The sequence below is a fragment of the Centroberyx affinis genome, unplaced genomic scaffold (genome assembly GCF_046629955.1).
Source record: "Centroberyx affinis isolate AG114_WGS23_722 - 3 ecotype Tasmania unplaced genomic scaffold, CSIRO-AGI_Caff_v1 ptg002764l_1, whole genome shotgun sequence".
Taxonomy (NCBI): Eukaryota; Metazoa; Chordata; class Actinopteri; order Beryciformes; family Berycidae; genus Centroberyx; species Centroberyx affinis.
Genome location: NW_027280925.1, coordinates 1,023,639 through 1,043,899, shown reverse-complemented (window position 1 = coordinate 1,043,899; position 20,261 = coordinate 1,023,639). Strand labels below are relative to the sequence as shown.

The 20,261-nt window shown below is 40.6% G+C and overlaps 1 protein-coding gene across 3 annotated transcripts in view; it reads right to left on the bottom strand.

The window, feature by feature from the left end:
* Window positions 1-20,261, bottom strand: part of LOC139657848 (zeta-sarcoglycan) — a 30,757-nt gene that overhangs the window by 7,729 nt on the left and 2,767 nt on the right. The window contains exons 2-6 of one of the 3 annotated variants that reach the window (XM_071535793.1): window positions 13,796-13,990; window positions 11,584-11,685; window positions 5,281-5,368; window positions 3,957-4,079; window positions 3,734-3,806 (exon numbers count right to left, since the gene is read on the bottom strand). In XM_071535793.1, the coding sequence (XP_071391894.1) occupies window positions 3,734-3,806; window positions 3,957-4,079; window positions 5,281-5,368; window positions 11,584-11,685; window positions 13,796-13,990 (581 nt within the window). The remainder of the gene's footprint in view (window positions 1-3,733; window positions 3,807-3,956; window positions 4,080-5,280; window positions 5,369-11,583; window positions 11,686-13,795; window positions 13,991-20,261) is intronic. The other 2 variants (XM_071535795.1, XM_071535794.1) reach the window with 2 other exon arrangements.

The window sequence follows — 20,261 nt, the reverse complement described above, 5'->3', positions numbered from 1 at the left end:
TACAACTACATTTAGACCCATTCACTTTACTGTAATTATCAATATTTACTCCATGTATCGTTTCTCTTTTTAGTGATTGCAGCGGACGTTCAGACAACAGTAAAGGCCAGAGAGAGGATCTTTGCTAATCAAAGTCCCATAAAGCCAAAGACTAAAATTTACATTTGTCAAGGCCAGTGATTCAATGGTTATAAGAATCTTCCCTCAGTCTACTGGCAAGTTATTATAGTCACATTTGTTTTTGTGTTTCCACAGATGCAGAGCTGACCTATGTTTTATATAGTTTAAAAGGTATATAAAAACTCTTCATCTCAAACATCATTCAATTTGTGTGTTATATGTCTGTTTATTTTGTTTCTTGTTCATCATTGTGTTGTACTCTGGGGTACAAAAAATGTTGTGAATCTTGTAAAATGTGTAAACAAATGCCAGTGCAATTATTATACTCTGTATACTTCATTATTAAGAAATAATGTGATGATAATACAAATGAAGAGAAACTTGATTTGCAGTAGCGAAAGCAGTAATTTATAGAGAAAAAGCATGATGGGAGAAGAGGTTCTTCAAAGACAGGGAAGATCTCAGGTGGATTTCTTTGATTTCATCTCTGCTCTGTTCTTCTCCCAGATTACCGCTGGCTCGCAGTGAAATAAAAAACACACCACAAAGGGAACTATCTTGGTTAAAGATGAGCAGAAGGGTGACATGGATGCGAGCCAAGCCTTATCCTTATCATCCAGAGAGGTTTACGGACAGGTGGCATGTGGGTTTCAAGGAGGGTTTAACTTGTCACTCTTACTGGGAAGTGGAGAGAGAGAGAAGAGGAGAAATTCCCAACTACGGATACAACGAAAAGTCCTGGGGCCAGATATATAAACGATGCATATGCACAAAAGTATGCCTACGCCACTTTCCACACAAAAATCGGAACTTATAAAAGTAGAAGCGTGAGAACGTGCATATCTCCACGCCTGCTGTTCAACACACACTTTTATCAGTCGGCTGAGCTGAGTGTGATACAGCGAAGTGGGAAGGAGAAGGATGAAAAGATCACATCAAAGAGGGAATTTGGGTGACATTTTATTTGGAGCTTTAATCTTTTCAGCACACCATGTTAAACTATTAGCCTATTAGGTCTCAATAGTGTTTCATGTTGGCAACATTTATAGGTTGATGCATGTGATTAACAATTTTTTTTGTTCTAGTGAGAGGAAATATTTTTAGATGTTGTCACCCAGCTTATACAACATTATGGAATAAGAATAACACACATATCGGATGATATATCAGACTTGCACATTATCAATCAATAGTCTATTATGGCTCACAATATATAGCTGCATAATGGCTGTTTTGGCGCTGTTAGAGGACATTTATTTAGTTGTTTGGTCTGTGGTTTAATTATTTCCTAGTTCCCATACTGTGATGTATGTATATATTCCATATCATGGTTTTTAACATCTGTGTCAGATAGTCTTATCTGGACTGTTTTTTGTTTGTCTTGCTTAGTCACTTATTTACTATTTATTTATTATTTTCTTCTCTTTCTTCCTTTTGTCCTCTTGCCAGGCCATCATTTTAAATAAGAATTGTTCTTAATTGACCTGCTTGGTTATGTAAATAAAAATAAATAAAATACTGCATTCAAGACTAAGGCGAGAATGAGTCTTTATTTTCTGGCCCATGATGATGACTGGCATTTATGGGCAAACCAGGTGAAATATGGGTGTCGACATGCATTTATGGCCAATTAGGGAGTGAGCATTAGGCTGATACACGTGCACGCAGTTTCACAATGAAGCAAAGCAGGATTTTATAAATCTGACAAAAACACTGTATGCATCTTAAAAATTTTGAGTGTACATAGATCTTTGGTCTTGAATATAGGCAGTTTTATACATCTAGCCCTGGAGTTCAGATTGGTAACAGTGGTCAACAGTGGCTTTCAACCACACAGTTGACATGGTGAACCAAGGCTCTCTGTCCTCCTGGGTAAGGCTGTACCTGGATTACAGTGAAGACAATCTGTCCTTCAGCGTCTCTTTATACCCCGAGTCTCACCATCTTCCACAGATCCAGACCACATTCATTCAGCCCCTCTATTCTGTCAGTGTGAGCGTGAGGAATCCAAACGGACTCCACTCTATAGGCCGTCAGATCAGCAAGGTCCTCCTGTGGCTTTCGTACCTTGCTATCACAATAGCGAACTGATTATAATATTCTGCTCACACTCGAATCATTTTGCCTTGTTCATAATTTGAGTCTTGTGCTGAGAGTATAGATGGAATTATGAATACAAAAAACCTAAAAACATCAACCTGAAAAGGATATAGTGCTCGAGAGGCGAAGCAAATGAACACAGTGACTCTTTGACAGCTCTCTTTGAATTTCACATCATTAAAAAGGTGCCACATTATTCAGTTATTCAAGATTTTGTTTTCAAATATACTATGGCTCAGAATGAGAATAACGTTCTTCATGGTGTTTTGCAAATAAATGTAGCTTAGTTAAAAAGTTCCCACAGACTGAACAGTCACATTTGACTCTGACTGGCTGACAATACCAAGCTTTCAAATGCTGTAAACTTGCCTGATTGGAAGGATTTTAGCAACTGTTTAGTAAGGAGAGCCAATCAAGACCGAGTGCAGTTGTGATGCGTTGACTGGTGTAAGTCTGAAATGGCCTGTAAAAAAGGATGGATTTTTGAAAATGCAATAACTTTAAATTCAACCACTCACATATAAGCAAATTTTGACAATGTCTATATTAAATATCTTTGATCATATATGTACCGGTATATAAATTGAGGAAAATTAGAATTCCAATAATAGGGGCCCTTTATTTTTTATATTTTTTCCCCCCCTTTTGTTTGGTTGATATAAGGGGTGTGAAGGTGAGGGATTTAAAAGAAAAATGTGAATTTTATTGTATTAGTACTGTTTTCACCAATAAAGACATTTGACAAAAAAATAGGGGCCCTTCACGTAAACATCATGTCGCTGCTAAATCAATCTTTTGATCAGTTCCAACGTCAAATGCTTGTGTCCAAAGTGCCTCTTGTTTGGCTGCGTATCGTTGAGATTTTGGCCACATTGCAGATGGTCACCCCTGCACTGAGCCAGTGTGTGTGAGCCCTGTGTGTGTGTGTGTTTGCTTTAAAGTGAGCCACATCAGTATTCTGCTCACTCCAAAGGAATTAGCTGCCAGAACACTGCTTTTCTGCCAACTTTGATCCCAGCCCTCCCTTTAGGACCAGTAAGGTGGACAACAAACCGCATTCGTTATAGCTTGTTAATGGAGCGACGAGGCCCACTGCCTGAGGCAAAGTGCAGCGGGGCATGCATCCATAGGAGTGTATGTGTCTAATATGTACCTCAACCTTGCTCATTTTCTCACAAAGCCTTGATCTAATCAATTCCTGACTGCCGTGTAGAACAACAAATGAGTTCACCCATGTGCTGTGAAATGGATATAATGGTAAAAATCTAGTTTAAGAAGATTTAAATTCACGCGTTAATGAGGCTGGAGGCTTGAGTTTACTAGAGGGTGCTTGAGAATAATGACACCAGTGAACGATGGTTCCTGCCACGCATGTTTTTTTCAGCATTGTCTCCGAAATGCCACGGGACATTCATCATCATTATTTAAAGATCTTCATTTTAATTGAACAGGATATGAACATGCAACATTAAGCTTTAATGAATTTCTCTTAAGTCAATGAATTTGAACTTACTTCAGGTCTTCAGAAGTCCTCGCCTGGATTAGCGGAGTTTCCACCGAATGTCCGAAGACGGCGCCTTCTGAGCCTGGCAACAAAATTCACACTTTTACAATAAAATTTAATCAAACTAAAAGCCTGTTCCATGCCAAGTTGACTGTTTGTTCATTCCGCATAGATTTCAGCTTCTTAGATATCAGCGTGAAAGATGATCGATTAAGAGTGCAGCACATTTTACCTGTGACGGTGAACTTCTCTGTCCTCATGCTGACCTCCTCCTCGTCTGCAGTGAACAGCAGTCTGCCTCCTTCCCTGCTGCGCACCTCCAGCCTCTGACACTGGGCCTCCACCGCCTCAGATCCTGCAGAGAGTGCAGCCCAGGTTGGAGCCCCTGGGTTTCAGCTGGCTAGCTAATGGAGGCATCAGCATCACCACCACTAAACACATCTAAAGGCCTCTGTCGAACATTTACTGAACTGAGGGGCTGGGAATGGGATTACTGCCAAGTGTTGGATTGCTAAGAATTACAGCTATTTGTATGTGTATGTTTAGGCCTACTGCATGCATAATACATCAACATGTGCAGGACTAATAATGCAATTCATATTTTCCGTTTTACTGGAATAGACAACAGTGCTTTTTGGAAATAGCTCTTTCAAATGAAGGTGTTCTTATGTGCCTCAAACATTGCAAATAAGCTTTGGGAAACTAGGTTCAGTCAAGTGAGGCTACTCGCAATTCCTGGAGTGCTTTCTCTGCAAATGAAAAGCACCCAACAAAGCTTGATCAGCCTTGCTTTTACAATGGATGGAGACAAATCAGTAATCTGTTCCACTGGTGGAGAATATTAATTCCTGTTCTCTAGCCTTTGGTGTTTTTCCAGATGTGTTCACAGAAACTTGAACATCTCTCCAATTAATGTTTCTCCAATTAATCCACTGGGAGCGACGACTGGGGAATTTAATTATTCTTGCCAAGTTTCTTCTCATTTCATACAAAATGCACTTTCTACCTAATCAGGCACTAATTTTCTGAGGAAGGTCAAGCGTGACCAAAAAGCGCCATATCACAAGTCTTGTCGAATCACCATCAATTCTCAACTTATGTTGGCTAAAATCAATAGCTATTAATGTTAATAAGCAGGTCATTTGCTTTCCAGTGGTCATTAATCACATAAATGACTTTGGTAATTTGGACTGACTGATGGTTAAACTTGATGATAATAAGAAGAATCCATTGCCCTTTCAATATGTGCTGCAAAGGTTAATGTCTGGAAAAAACTACCCAGTGTCTCCGCAGGCGCAGAGACGATTTGTGATGAGTCAAAGATAAATTGTTGCTCTAATCTTGATTAAAGCCATTAATAAAATGAGATTGATCAGGCAATTTACAGTTGGAGCCAAATTAGACTAAACTAAACTACAACTAAACTAAACTGTTTCTACAAAGTTGTACTAAGAAATGGACATAAAGACTAAAACATACAAGTTTAAATATACAAAATGATTAAGTGATCTTTAATGTGTAACAAAGCAGATGCATAGGAATAACGGGAAACTCACCCACAGTGAGCTGGCCAGTGAGTTGGCCTTGGTTGTTTCGTGCATTCAGCGTTACATTCTTCTCTGACCGCAAGACCAACGAGCTGTCCTGAGGGAAGCATGATGGGGGAGGAGAGAGCGAGAGAGAGAGAGAGAGGGGGAGAGAGAGAGAGAGAGAGAGGGGGAGAGAGAGAGAGAGAAAAAATAGAAATAGTACGTTATATGGTGATAATATTTATAAGGGCTGTTCACCGCTTTGCATGTGTGTTGATATGTTGATAAGATATTGCTAAAAAATGTATTTTAAATTTGAAGTTTCAAGAATCAAGTTTTTCTTGTCATAAATTTATAGAACTTTTTACATTTTGTAAAAAAAAAAAAAAAAAAAGATGCGCCGTGTGAGATTTACTGAGTCTGAGTATGATGAAACGTTTTCATCAATACTGTACTTGATTCATGAACCAAAGATCTAAAACACCTTGTTTAGAAATCTATTTTGGACGCTCCTCTCTTCAGCAAATTAATTGCAGCCTCTGCGATTTGGAAGTTGCATAAGTTCATATTGCGATTTAGATTTTTTTTCAATTAATTGTTCAGCTCTAAATTAAACTCAACTAAATTAAGACCAGATGAGAACTAATTAAGACAAAAATTATTAAAAGATAACTAAGGGCAAAATGAAGTGCAGATAGCGGTGGAAGTTGGAGGAAGAGGGTGAGATAGGGAGCGACTGCAGTCCTCACTGCGGAGGGAAGATCACTCTGTCATATGGGAGGAAGTACAACAGTGTGTTCGTGTGTGTATGAGCTCATGCAAGTGTGTGTGTGTGTCTTTGTGTGAGCAAGTGAGAGGCATACATTAGTGTTTGCATACGCATGTCTGCCTGCCAAAGCCCAGTAGCATTTGTGAGAATAAATAAGCTGCTAAAGGTGTTTTGATGGCTCTGCTGCCTCTCTCCCCTGCATCCTGCATGGCAATAGGTCTTTGCTGTCAGTACACGGCCTCCCATATACTCTGAATGAGTTGACAAGAGCGTGGTGAGCAGAGCCTGCATGTTGCATATTAGGATAAATACATGCATGAAGGTTGTTGATTTTAACTCCCGACCCGCTTCAAATCTGAAGATTTTTCAAAAGAAAGAACGTCATTAGTGGGGATACGTGTACAAATAACACGATGCATGAGTTGTGGACAAAGCTCTGATATAGCTGAGTGGGATAAGCGTCTGGCTCCATGATCAGCACCTGTGATTCTCAGAATAGGTTTGAATCCTTGTGTTATTGCGAAAAACACGTGGCAGAAAATGAGCCTGCAATTTAACATGATTGGCAAAGACACTGGCACCGCTTACAGAGAATACACATACTGGCTCCTATAAGCTGCTCTGAAGAAATACATGCACAACCTCAACTACAGAGAGGCTGCTAAACACACTCTGGATCCTAGAGATGGGCATGTAATCAGATGCACTATAGAATATGTGCATTTATGAGCAGCTCCAAAGAAATTCATTTTATTGACACCTGCAGGCAGGTGGCGGCTGCAGGGCTTTGTGTTTCATTATGTTCGGTATGAAGATATTCCAATACTTTTAAACTCGCTGCCACTTCACATGTCTGTAAAATTTCAGCCGGCCTTTCTCTGCAATAACTCCCTTCTAACATCTTTCTGGAGTATCAAGGGGAACCATCAGTGAATACAATAAATATATAAAAACAATATATGAAATTACATAATACAAACTTAACTCTTCTGCTCTTGTATTTGTGTCACTCTTCTGTGACATTTTAATTAATGTGTGACATTTTTATAGTTTATAATTTCTCTTTTATTATTTCTAAAATACAAATCCCACTTTCCACTTTTAGCTTGATTATCAGTTTTGCAGTTGATCTAATAATTTTGCTGCAAACCAGTATTTTAGTTTTGGTTAACCGCATGCTTTCCCAAAAGAGGCATCAAATTGTTGTAGATTTATCTGGCAAGTTTGTTAGGTGTGTAACTTTGCGGAGGTCATACAGATCGTTTTCATTCCCCCGCTTGCTCCCTCCCGATATAAATGCGCATCATGAATAGACGTTTTCCAGGAAGCACTGTAGCGTGAGGAAATTCGAGTTCTCGATTTGAAGTATCACTTTAAAGAGTTTACAGGTCTTAAACTGTTTCCTGAGGGGCCAATGGCTGAGACGCCGCTGCTCCCCTGAACACTTCTTTGGGATCACATGAAAGGCTTTTCAGTCATTGCGCCTCTTGTGGAAGGTCAAGTGCAGATCAGAGTGAATGCACATAAATGGAGGCTGTTGTTGTAGGTGCAGCGGGCCCCGTCAGACTGAAAAATTACCATGGCTGCTGGAAGGCAAAGGATGCTTCCCTGCATACAATGAATAACATCACAGCCAAAGGCAAGAGCATGGCATACTACTTCAACAAAGTAGTTTTAAAGAAAGCAAAGCTGTATTATGCTCCTATCTTGCTGTGAGTGTGTGTAAAATAAACTGCGGGCCTTAAAAGCGTTAAAGGATGCTGCTCGGGGTTTAGCTGGCACACCGTATAACCCCAACCAAACCTGTGCTGAAAAATATTTGAAAGTTGAATTATAGTTTGTTGTTGTAGTAGAATCTTGTTTACCTAAACTGCAGACATCCTAACTGACCAAATAAGCATAATGAACAAAATGTGCCACAAGGTGAAAATATATTCTAGTGTGTTGTCATGTCCTTGTTGAAACGTGTAATTAGAAACCAGCAACAAACTGGATGCTACAGGGAGTTTTGAAATGTGTCTGCAGGCATTTTTTAAAAATGAACCATCCCCGGTATTTCAATGCATTGCTGTTATCCAAATTTGATTGGTTTGAGCAAACTCTGCTCCAGTGATCTTCAGATTTCTGAGGCACTAGTGGAGTTTTCTGGAAACACCTGTGACAACAATGAGTGAATCATTTTAGCCCACATCCGCAGCCTTGGATTCATAATTGGCTGTTACAGTGGTCTTTGTCATGCTTATCAATACAAGTAGATGCGCCTTGGTGAGGGACAGTTTTCACTCCAATGAATTACACCTGCATCCGATGCTATTTATAGACCCGTCAGGGTCCCCAGAGACAACAGCTACAGCCAACAATCTGAATGGCAGAGATTTGATTAACTACATCACTGTGCTGCCTGATACCTGGTACATTATTTTTCAGACTGAGGCAGGCAGTTAAATTCAAAAGGAAAGATGCAAATTCAGATTTCCCAGTTCGATTTGAAATAGTTCAGCGCATTTACAGTGTGACACGTACCAACAGGGGAATATCTTGAAAGGAAACTTGTAATATCTGGCCATGTCAGCTGAATGTTGAAATGACAAGTGGCCATTTCCGTCATCACACCTCTATTTTAAATAATCCATCCACCCATACTATTTTACACTATCCATTACATGCAGGCTTTGGTATGATTTGCATGGCTTTGATACGATTCAGGCCAACGTTCCTTCCTAAAGCAATGGATCATAACTGAGTATATCACTTGACGTCAGGTGTGATGCTCACGCACGCCCAGAGACAGCCGAGTCGTCAAGTCTGCCTTCTGTCTCCCTCTCTGTTTTCCTGCTGTCTGCATCAGTGGTTTTCCAGCTATGTGCCATAGAGGCCCGAGAGTCTGCAGGTTTTCATTCCAACCAAACACTCACAGCAGCTGATTTCACCTCTCAGCACCTTCCGCCAGAGAAGAGGAACTAATCAGTGAAATCAGCTGCTGTTGTGTTTAGCAGGGATGAAGACCTGCAGACTCTTGAGCCTCAAAAGGCACATGATTGAAAACTGCTGGGCTACATGCATTTAAAAAAAAAAAAACACAAAAAAGGTGATGGACTGCCCACTCTCCTAAAAAAAAGTACATCACTGCTCACAAAGACAAATTTGACCACTGTTGCTCTTAAACAGCGTCAGATGTGCATGTGCAAAAGACTTGTCTAGTTTGTGCAGTGCTTTCAGTTGTTTGCCAAGAATCTACCAGGAAACTAAATGATGTGTTAGGTCAACAAAGTGAAATATGCCTATTGCAATAAGAAATATTGTGTGTATTGAATTATTGACCTTCAGTTAACTCTTACTTCACTTCCTCTTGTCTGGCTGAATAACAGGCAATTCTCTCATTGGCTACTGGTGAAGTTATTACACTTAGTGGATATGTTAAAGGATAATTCCTTGTATTTTCGACCTGGGTCTCATTTTCCTAATTTTTACCATCATCACGATTGTGTAAAAGATTTCGTCACTTATTTCACTGTACAGCTTTACGTACCCCTCTGCTACAGGGAGTGCTGCTCTCCAACACACACCCACAGGGCAAACACAATCCCTAGCAGCTGAAACCAAATTTGTCTTTTCAACACAATAACACTCACGCTGCAGTTACACATACCTTTGGATAGCTGTGATCGAACAATTATCACTACATTTCAGTTATAATAGTCCATTTGACGAAGAAATGGAAATAAATACTTTTAGCTTGCTTGCACACTTCCTTGATTACATATCAAGTCATATTAGAAGATGCGGAAAAACAGGATTTTGTTGCTTCAGTTTGGAAGCATTTGTTATGTATTTTACTTGTTGGAATGCCCACATCCAAAATCATTTGTATTTCTGAATTTAAAAATCAACCAGAAATGAACTGAAGCAGATATTTCTCGCTTTTGGTGAGTACGGTTGATCCCTTGGACTGCTGACATCGGTGGATTCCCTGCTATGTTTACAGCTTGTGTTGACACGCTTATGCAATTTATAATGCCAGGTGGGAGATATCGCAGTCTGCAAAAAATTCCTACATATCCTAAAGTGAAAAAAAAAAAAAAAACATGCCTATGAGCAGTGAAAAGTAATGCGACTTTGAGTTACTTGTCACACAACAGATTAATTGAACAACAGTTCAAGGCTTGAGCAGACGTAAAAAAATATTGTGATGCTGTTATTTACCTTTTACAAGATATCTCCAATATACTACTGTGTCCAACGCTCTTTGTGGTAATGGCTTATTGATCAATGGTGGTTATCTGACTGAAAAAAGGTGCCGTTCACCGTGGTGTAAACTCTCTACCGCTCATTGGATAACCCTAATCCCTGCTCTCTCAGTGCTTGACATATTTCCTCAGGTGAGAAATATTGAGTGACCCACAGAGATTTTTGTCCTGCAAATATCTCTGGTGCCAGTAGATAAGGGTGCCATTGCACAGCCTGTCTGTAAAACAAGACAGTAAAAATGTCTGCAGGCGTTATTGCACCACTACTGTGTTAGCCCACGGTGGGGAATGAAATATTGGCTTTGTCGAATGTTCGGCTCGGGCGTCTGCAGTGGCCTTGAGGTGTTTGCCATGTGCTAAGTGCGCCACCGTTATATTTAAATAAACGTTTAGCTTGAACTAGAACATCAAAGACTCTGAGTAGGCAATTCCAACTTGTTTCTCAATCTGGTGTGGCAAATCCTACCCACTATCTAGCCACTGCCTCCATCGACATCCCTCAAAAATCGAATCTACATGGAACCCCAGCTTCCAGCGCTTGAAATTGCTTTCTGCACCATGCCTAATCACTCAAAAGGGAATGATCCAACTGGGTGTCTATGATTCGTGTGGGAGAAGAAAATTTGGATCAACTTTGCACTGGAGCTGTGTTGGTTAATCTACTGAACATCAAAGAGGAGAGGGAGGAAGGAGGAAGCGGAGAGGGGAATTTATCGCGTGGGCTTGATTGGAAATCCAGCGGAGGACTCTGGTCCCTCTGTAATCGTCTGTAATCTCCTGTAGGGTTGTATGTGACCTGTGAGCAGCCGAGAGGCAGCCTATTACCCATCTCCTGCTGATGGCAGCCCCTGATAGCACACCGTTGGAGGATGACAGGAAATGAGGAGGAGGAGAAGAGGAGCGCACAAGAAAGAAAGAGAGAAAGAGAGAGAGAGAGAGAGAGAGAGAGAGAGAGAGAGAGAGAGAGAGAGAGAGAGAGAGAGAGAGAGAGAGAGAGAGAGAGAGAGAGAGAGAGAGAGAGAGAGAGAGAGAGAGAGAGAGTAATCTCTCCAACCCAGGCACCATGCAGAAATATAAGGCTACATCAAAGTGCCTTCAAGTCAGAGAGCCTCGGAGAGAAGTTGGCCTTTGTTGTTAATGAATTGATTATACTTCCCTAACACTGAGAAATCAATACCAGCTTGTCAATGGTTTTGGCAAGATCTTTTTCCGTAAGAGCTTTTCACATAGGTTCCAGTCGATGGTAGTTATTCCTAGTTCATGAGTGCCACACTGAATTGATCAACAGGCACCTTGAGGACAGTGAGAACTTACCCTTCTGGACTGGATCTCGTTCACATAGAGAGGCAAGAGAAACTCGGAGATTCCCTCCAGGCGAATCCCATCTTGGTTCAACTGGAGGTTTCCCATTCCATCCTGCAACATAATCATGAATATCATAGGAAGAAATACAGCAATATTCATTAGTGTTCCCATCCTATGCTGCACTGTGTGCTAAAGGCCATATCAGTGATGCTGTGATGAGCAAAAAAGTATTTGGTGCACACACACAAAAGTCTATTAACCTCCTTGTCAAAATTCATGATTTGATTGAAAGGATCTTAGCGTACATGCTGTGTCTTCCCAAAACCATACAAAATTGAATTCTCCTGGCCCTGAACTGCATTAGGCTGGGCAATAGCTGCTGTGTATTAATGCCGGCAGGCCAGACAGGCAGGTGGACGGGCGGTGCTGAATGACAGGGCAGAAGTAGGACATGACACCAAGGTGACAATGCCATAGACAGTCAGCAGTGTCAGGGTGACAGGCTGGGTGCAGTGGGAGGCAGACTGAGCAACACCATGGCTAATGTGGCAGCTATGGAAGTGATGGTGGAGGAGAGTAGCACACCGACGACAACTCCAAAAACAAATACCAGATTTACATTTACACAGATTTACATGAGTTGGCTTGGGGCTGATGTGTAGTTTTAAATAAGTCAGGTTTAATTCCACAACCAGACAAAATGGCAAAGTAGATTAAAATGAAAATGGCCATTGTGCCTCATCTTCACACCAGTGAGGAAGTCAGGGAGGAATGAGTCAGGCATCTTCTCTCATACATCCAGGTGTGCTTGTTAATAGGAATATTATGGACCTCCGCAAAACTTGTGACAAAGATGGAATATAGGAAAAGAACGTTATACTGTATATATACTGCATCATATCTTCAAAGAGTGCACAGTGTGTATACTTTTTGAGAATAAAATTGGCCGGGGAGGGTGTGTGTGTGGCATTTAATGCATGTAAATAGTAAACATGCCATATTTATTACCTCTGCCAAGGAGGTTATGTTTTCACTCAATAGTTTGTTTGTCTCTCTGTCAGCGGGATATCCCAAAAACCTATGAATAGATTTCCATGCAATGTGGTGGACAGATTGGCCTTTGGCGAAGGAACAATTTATCCGATTTCGGTGGTGATCTGCATCTGGGATTTCCATGATTAGACGATTACAGTTTTTTTTAGCCATAACTATGACACTAACAGAGATAGAGACTTGATTACAAAGCCTAAGGGTGTGTTTGCAGGGTGAAGAAATTAATTTAACTTAAATTTAAATGATAGGAATGATGCCTTTGGGTGTAACAGAAAGTTGGAGAATTATTCAGCGTTGGCAGTGTGATTGCCACCAATGCTTTTCAAAACAAAAGGATAAAAAAATAACTTTCTCTCATGCCAAAATCTATCTGCTCAGAAACAAACTTATTATAATTCCAATAGGAGAGGGGGTGTAGGTTGGCAGGCGTCTTCTTACTGAGTTGCCCAAGTCCTGAGAGATGGGGAGCAGTGGAGTACATTTTCTGGAGCGACACCAACAGCGCTGATAAGGTCTTTTACTCATGACACAGATTGATGGGAGGCAAGGGAGTGGGGGAGTGATAGCGATAGTCGGGGGACGCGTCCGTCACAGAGGGGAGATGCTGCCATCAGGAGTTTGTTGACAAAATGGTAGATTGTGTGCATTGTCCCTGAAAATGTCACAGGGACTCGCAGCATCTGCCTGCTTGGTTTTTCGTTTCGAGATTAACACATTGTGTGTCAGCCAGTGCCGCTTCCGAGTCTTTTCTAATTCTTTATCAAATCCAAATGAGGAAAAACTCACAGCATGGGAAATGGTACTTATACAAAGATTTAAATGAGCTGCCGTGAATACAATTCTTCCCATCAGGCTTTGTATTAAGGTTCTATATCCATATAACTGAAAATCTATACTTGACCCATATACTGCACTAAAATTAGCATTTGTTGACAAACTATTTCTTAACCTTGAGAAAGTAAGGCATGCAATGCAGTGGATACACTCTATAAATGTAAGGTTTGGGATAGTGTCCTGAAGTGTCCTTGTTTTGACATGACTGAATATGGAGCCCAAAAGGCTCATTGTGGATTATTTCTTTAATATGTTAACGGTTAAATTCAAGACGCATAATATCACCTGTCCAACTGGGTCAGTGTTATTGGCGAAGATGCCATGGTGTACTCACCACTGAGAAATTCATGACCTTTATTATCCAGACAGTGAGCGCCAGGTTGACTATCATGATGACCAGGAGCAGCAGCAGGAAGAAATAGAAGCATCTTTTCCTCCAGCCGTACAGACCCACTGGGTAGACGGCATCGCTGCCAGGGCGCTGGAGGTGCAGGGACTGGGACGCAAGTATATACTGCTCCTGGGTAATCTGCAACACAACCAGAGACAGCAGCCTTTATGTAACATGGCTGTAAAGATTATATAGGCTCCACAAAAGCAATCACACGTACGCAGTTATGGCTCCGGGCTTGCGAAGGAGCTTAGGCATGATTGAAAGTACCTCCTAAACTGTTATTTTAACAATTTTGAAAAGTTCTGCAATTAAAAAGAAAGAGCAAAAAAGTGAAACCATCCCATGAATGTAAACTGGGGTATTACTACAGGCTGAAAAGTCCATGCATGTTAATTGAATGGAGGGAGGAGGAGTTCGAAGGATACACTGGGATGTGATTGTTCAAATTTTCAAAGTCAGGATTTCAGTTTTTGCATGGCTGATTACTACTTTCCTGCTTTTTTCGGCTTCTGTGATGACATACCTGGGTACACTGGCTCTATATACTTCCTAAAATTGAACCGATAGAGTAATCCATCAAGCTCTGCGCCTAACAGACAAGGTTGTTGGGGTGACTTGATTTTATTAACTGAGATACCACATCCGAGTTCCCATTTAAAAAAAAAGAAGAAGGTGTGTTTCATGCCGATTTAGGAAAGCGGGATCATCAGTCAAGATTCATCACTGACAAGTTAGTGAACAGTCAAGGGAACGATTGGCCCTACAGTGCCGCTAAGAACCAATATGTCAAAGCTCTTGAAGAACATTTCCGGTTGTTGTATTCGTGTACAAACAGGCCACTACATCACTAAACATCATTTGTATGGATTTAATAACAAAGTGTCACAGCTTTGCTTTCCATGCTAATTAAATGTTGACATTTTATCGAACTGGGTCCCTATGTTCACAAACAATGTCACCATGAGTGACAGCTTCCTGGAGCCAACCTGTTTATTTCCCCCCTGAGACTTGAGATCTTGTGAACGTTGTTGTACATGGTTGCCCGTCAACCTTTAAAAAATGGCAAAGTATTTCATATTCCATTTTGCACTAAGTGTGTCTCAGCAGGCTTTATGGAAGAATGACCAGCAAATTGATGGAGAAGGTTGCTTTGAAATCAAGTCGGCCCATGGGCTTGTTTATCCCAACCTTTTCTAGCACGTTCTTCACAAAGGTCATGTCATAAACACATTAGACGGTCTATTTCTTCCACTCAACACTAATGAAAATAGGAGGTCGATTTTGGGACGGAGGGTCAGTTCGCTTCCGGAAAATGATATACTGTATATAGGCTAGGTGAGTAAGTCAGTCCCTGGCAGGCAGCACTCAAATCTTACTACATGTGAGCTCTGATCTAAGATCAGAGGTGCTGATGACTGTCAAGTGTGGTCGTCCAGGCGAGTGTCAGCAGTTGCTGTTCTTCTGCCAGCAGTGACCGCAGGTTGACAGGGTGTAACTTACCGTCACAGGTGGCAAGGCTAGCTGAGCTACGAACACCGCTTTCTGTTCAGCTATGGATGAATTCATACAGAGTCGGCCTGCCCTTCCACACTTTTGCATAGCTAATAAATAAAGCCAAGTGCTTGGTAGTACACAGAGAGAAACCGCTTTGGTTTATTATACGTCTTGCGATGGAAGAATGTCTCATGGCCACACATCCATAACTGACACACCTGAGCACAGTCTTCCCCAAAGGAATACTCCAGAAGTGCTATGCATGCATAACTCAAGCAGGGATCCATACATGCTTTATTCATACTTAGCATGTCATTAGCATAGGACACAGCATAGGTGGTGCCAGTTGTCATTAGATTGTATGTTTTCCTGACAGGTCCTCATTAACAGTGGCAGAGCAAGGATTCTTTAGCTCTGCGAGCTGATGACTTTTTCAATGAGGAACGAATGTACTTGGCAAAGGTTAGAATAGTGGCAGAAATTTTATTCCTTACTACTCTCGCCAAACTTGCATACGGAGCAGCAACATGAAGCCTTTGTCTGCTATAGAAAATTGACACACACAGCCTATATTCTACTGCTTTAACTGGATAGGTTAACAGACAGGTAACATAAACATGCCCTATGTTGGCATTTAATTGTTGCAATAAATCAATATCTGTTAGCTATGTTTCATTGATTACAAAACCACTACAGACACTGAATCCAGCTGTATGGGATTGGGTGAGAGTGTGTATCAGCTGGTTAAAGGCTAGTGCTAGAAATAGGCGCCGTACATCCTCAGGTTCTCCAGGAATTCACAAAAATACCTGCCCTCCAAGTTACCTGCCCTACTGAATTTCCCCAAGGGGATTAATAAAGTGCTAACTTATCTTATCTTATCTTAATGAACAGAACTCAGGGAGCATTTTTATGCAAGCATCCAATGCTGGAGTCTTGGCTTTACATAATAGAGCTATCTTTTAAATATCACCACCATTACTCTGAGGAGAACCTACTGTACATGGTCGGCCTATTTAGTACTGTAGGGAAAACTTAAAAATGTGAATCACAGAGTTAGAAACTGACCGGTCAACCGAAGAGGAACAATCAACCCTAAACAATAAAATCAGAATTCTAGTGTATGCACTAAGGATGGGACGATATGCTTAGGCTACCTCACGATTCAAGTTCACTGACAACAAAGTCTGACTGTGCAGAATTATATTTATTTCTGAGCCACAAATCTTTCTAGCAATGACATTGGCTTCCTAGAATGTAAAAGTCAATATAATTTGGATAGAGAGTTTTTGAAATTTTGATGGGAAAGTCGTCTCATTTGTGATTACTTTGTGATTACTACAGCAGAATAAAATATCTAATATCACAATTCATTTTTCTGCCCCACGATACACATTGTCACATTTTTGTATTGCGATATATTGAATTTGTATTTGAATTTATTTTTTATATATTGTCCCATCCCTAGTATGCACAATTTATTTTGAAGAAATTACGTTCTATTGGCAAGATTTCAGTCTTCTGAAATTCACAAACCCACCAACAAGTTTGGCCTGGCGGTCTCTGTGTGCTTCAGCCTATAGTTCCTATTCACTTGGAACCGCATGAATTATTGGACAACCTCCTCCAACACAAAGTAATCATAATGCAGGCTACGGCACTTCAGACCTGGCATCCAACGAGAGTCTTCAATAAGCTTACTACTGCGACACAATTTAATCCACTCCTCTAGAGAGCATTTCCTTGGAATAACAGTTTGGGTCACATCTGCCGGTGGTGGCAGATGTCTCACAAATGGATGTTGCGACTTTGCAGCAAATACAAATGACCCATATCGCCGGCCTAGAAATGTCAGTGATTCCAATTTAGTCAGCGATACAGCTGAGGGACAAGAGCATTATGAGAGGTGGGAACGCTAAGGCTGGTAAGCAAGTTATAAACTCGAGAGCTAGGTCACGCAAGTCATTTTCACGATGGATTAACTACAACTTTCCATAAAAACTTGTGCTATTACAGTGTTTACGTTTCAAAACACGACCAACTGCATCTGTTAATCTATCAGGCTTGTAGCAGAAACTTTGGAGGATGCGTTTACACTTTCTTTAACATAAAACCACTGAAGTACTTTGTCTCTGAGCGCCGACTATTGAAGTACTGAGCACTCAAGATCCTCTTTGCTATAGTTCTAACGTCCTTACACTTAATTGGAATCTGAGAGACACTCAAGGGTATATAAACATTGTATAACACCCCAAAAAAATGGCTCAAGACCAAAGTTTTAGCCTACAGCCATGCCAGCGCAGGACAGCTCCAGTCTATTTTCAATCCACTGTTGCTAGGGGAAACTTCAGCACTTCTAATTTCTATGGCAACCCACTGTTCCCAGCGCTGTTGGATCCTGTGATTTCTTTGCAGAGTTTTAATGCATATATTACTCCGGTCGAGTCATGCCTCCTAAAGCTTGGTTTATTCACAGAGCAAGTGGAGGAGAGTGCATAGCAGAGTGAAAGTGTTTTGTCAATCAGTCTTTTCAGCATGCTGGTCACAGTTGACTCTCACAAACACGTTCGCTGTACTGATCAACGTGGCTAACTACAGGAGATGGACAAAATGACAGAAACACCACATGAAAAACACCTGTAACTATGAAGCCACTAAATTACAATCACAAAGGCAGTAGGGCTGCAACTAACGATTATTTTCATTGTCGATTAATCTGTCGATTATTTTCTCGATTAATCGATTAGTTGTTTGGTCTATAAAATGTCAGAAAATGGTGAAAAATGTCGATCAGTGTTTCCCAAAGCCCAAGATGACGTCCTCAAATGTCTTGTTTTGTCCACAACCCAAAGATATTCAGTTTATTCTGTCATAGAGGAGTAAAGAAACCAGAAAATATTCACATTTAAGAAGCTGGAATCAGAGAATTTTGACTTATTTTTCTTAAAAAATTAGGCTACTGAAACCGATTAATCGATTATCAAAATAGTTGGCGATTAATTTAATAGTTGACAACTAATCGATTAGGCCTAATTGTTGCAGCTCTAAAAAGGCAGCTATGCAGGCGAGTCATATTAAGTTGAATGCCAATTAGCAGCATCAGCTTTAAAAGAAGTCTGACATTAACCACTTTATATGTGAGCTTTCAAGTATATGAGACAACTAGCTGAGTTACTGCTCAAAATAGAAGTACATCGGTCAGAAAACTGTAAAATTATTAATTTTGCACCACTAATGTGGCAAGGGGAACAGTGTTGATAATCATTAGAAAACAGGAATAGAGGTCACAAGTCAAAGCTCACTGACGGGGATAAACAGACAAAACTACAGCCTCAAAAGTCACCCCAGAATTTATTTAATGCCTCTGTTACACAGTCTCAGCAAAAACTTCACAAAGCTGGCATTTATGGTAGGGCTGTCATTCAGAAACGGCTTGTATTCAAGGCCAGAGCACAAAGACTCAGAATCTGGTGAGAGCAATAGGAGAAAGGGATTTGGTTCATGAGTCGTCTTTCATCCTTTTTCCTGCATCCAGACCGGTTTACGTCCAGAAACCCAAAGGATGCCTTCAGCCCAAGATTGCCCACTGTTAAACCTGGTGGTGGATCTGTAATGTATGGGCAGCCATGTATTGGCAGTCATTAGGTCTGATCATTGCTCTGCATGGTTGTATAACAGCCGAAGAACATGAGGCCATTTTAAGATAAGATTAAACTTTATTGATCCCCACGTGGAAAGTAGGTTGTTGCAGTGCAGCAAAAATAATAGGATTCAGCAGGGAAAAGGAAATACAATATGAGCGCACAGCTCGAATATAAAAATAAGTGATAAAACAGTACTAATAATAAAATCAATAAAAGTGTTAAAATACAATATAAACAACGGTGGGGTTATGTAAACCCACAGCATGTTGGCAACAATTTCAACAAGGACTAGGTGCACCCTAGGGTGCAAATACTGTTCCCTCATGATCTTACCACATTACAGGATGATAACGCCCCCATACACACTGCTAAACAAATTCAAGAGAACTTTCCTGAACACCAAGATAAAGTGAAACACCTTCCATTGCTTCTCCAATCACCAGATCTAAACATCATTCAACCGTTATAAAACGTTTTTTTTATGGTGATCATTTTTCTTTTATTAGAATGATCTATTTATAATAAACAAGAGAGATAAATGCATATTGAAACCTTTTGAAGAGCAGAGTGCTTAGTAGATTTCCAGCTGCTTCCTCCCTCAAGGTTTTCCTTCTTTAAGAATGGTCCAATATCCCATTACACACAGTTCAGGTCTTGTATAACAGCATTACAAGGGTGAAAGAAGCTGTTCTGAAGGCAAAAGATGGCCCTACTCCTCATTAAGTAAATTATATTCATATATTGCTAGGTGTTTCCTTTATTTTGTCCATCCTCCTGAAAGTATTTTTGCTCTTTTGAGAACAACAGATGAACACAGATTGCAAATATAGGCCAGAGAATCAATCAACGCACAGACTTCCGCGCCCAATAAAACTGCAAACTATGTATTTTGTAGTAGTGAAAAGTGACCATTTTTCTCTCCACGCAGACACACGAGATGAGAACACATTTTCCGGGACAACAATTATTCTTAATGTCTGCCATCATCATCTGAAAAAGCTTGCTTAGGCACAATCATTAAGATCTCTCTATGATGTCAAAATATACTCTAAGATTCAAGAGGAATATCAACAGATTATCAGGAGCAGACGGGTCTGAAACCCGCTGTAAAGCTACGGATGGTTTACCACCTACTAGCCAAGTCCTGATTACATGCAATTTCTATTTATAGCTCAACACCTCCACAGCAACTTGCATCTCCAAGGTACAATAAGCTATAAAAGCCTCTATCTTTGTAGATTATGCACTGCAACAGAAAAGTCCTTGCG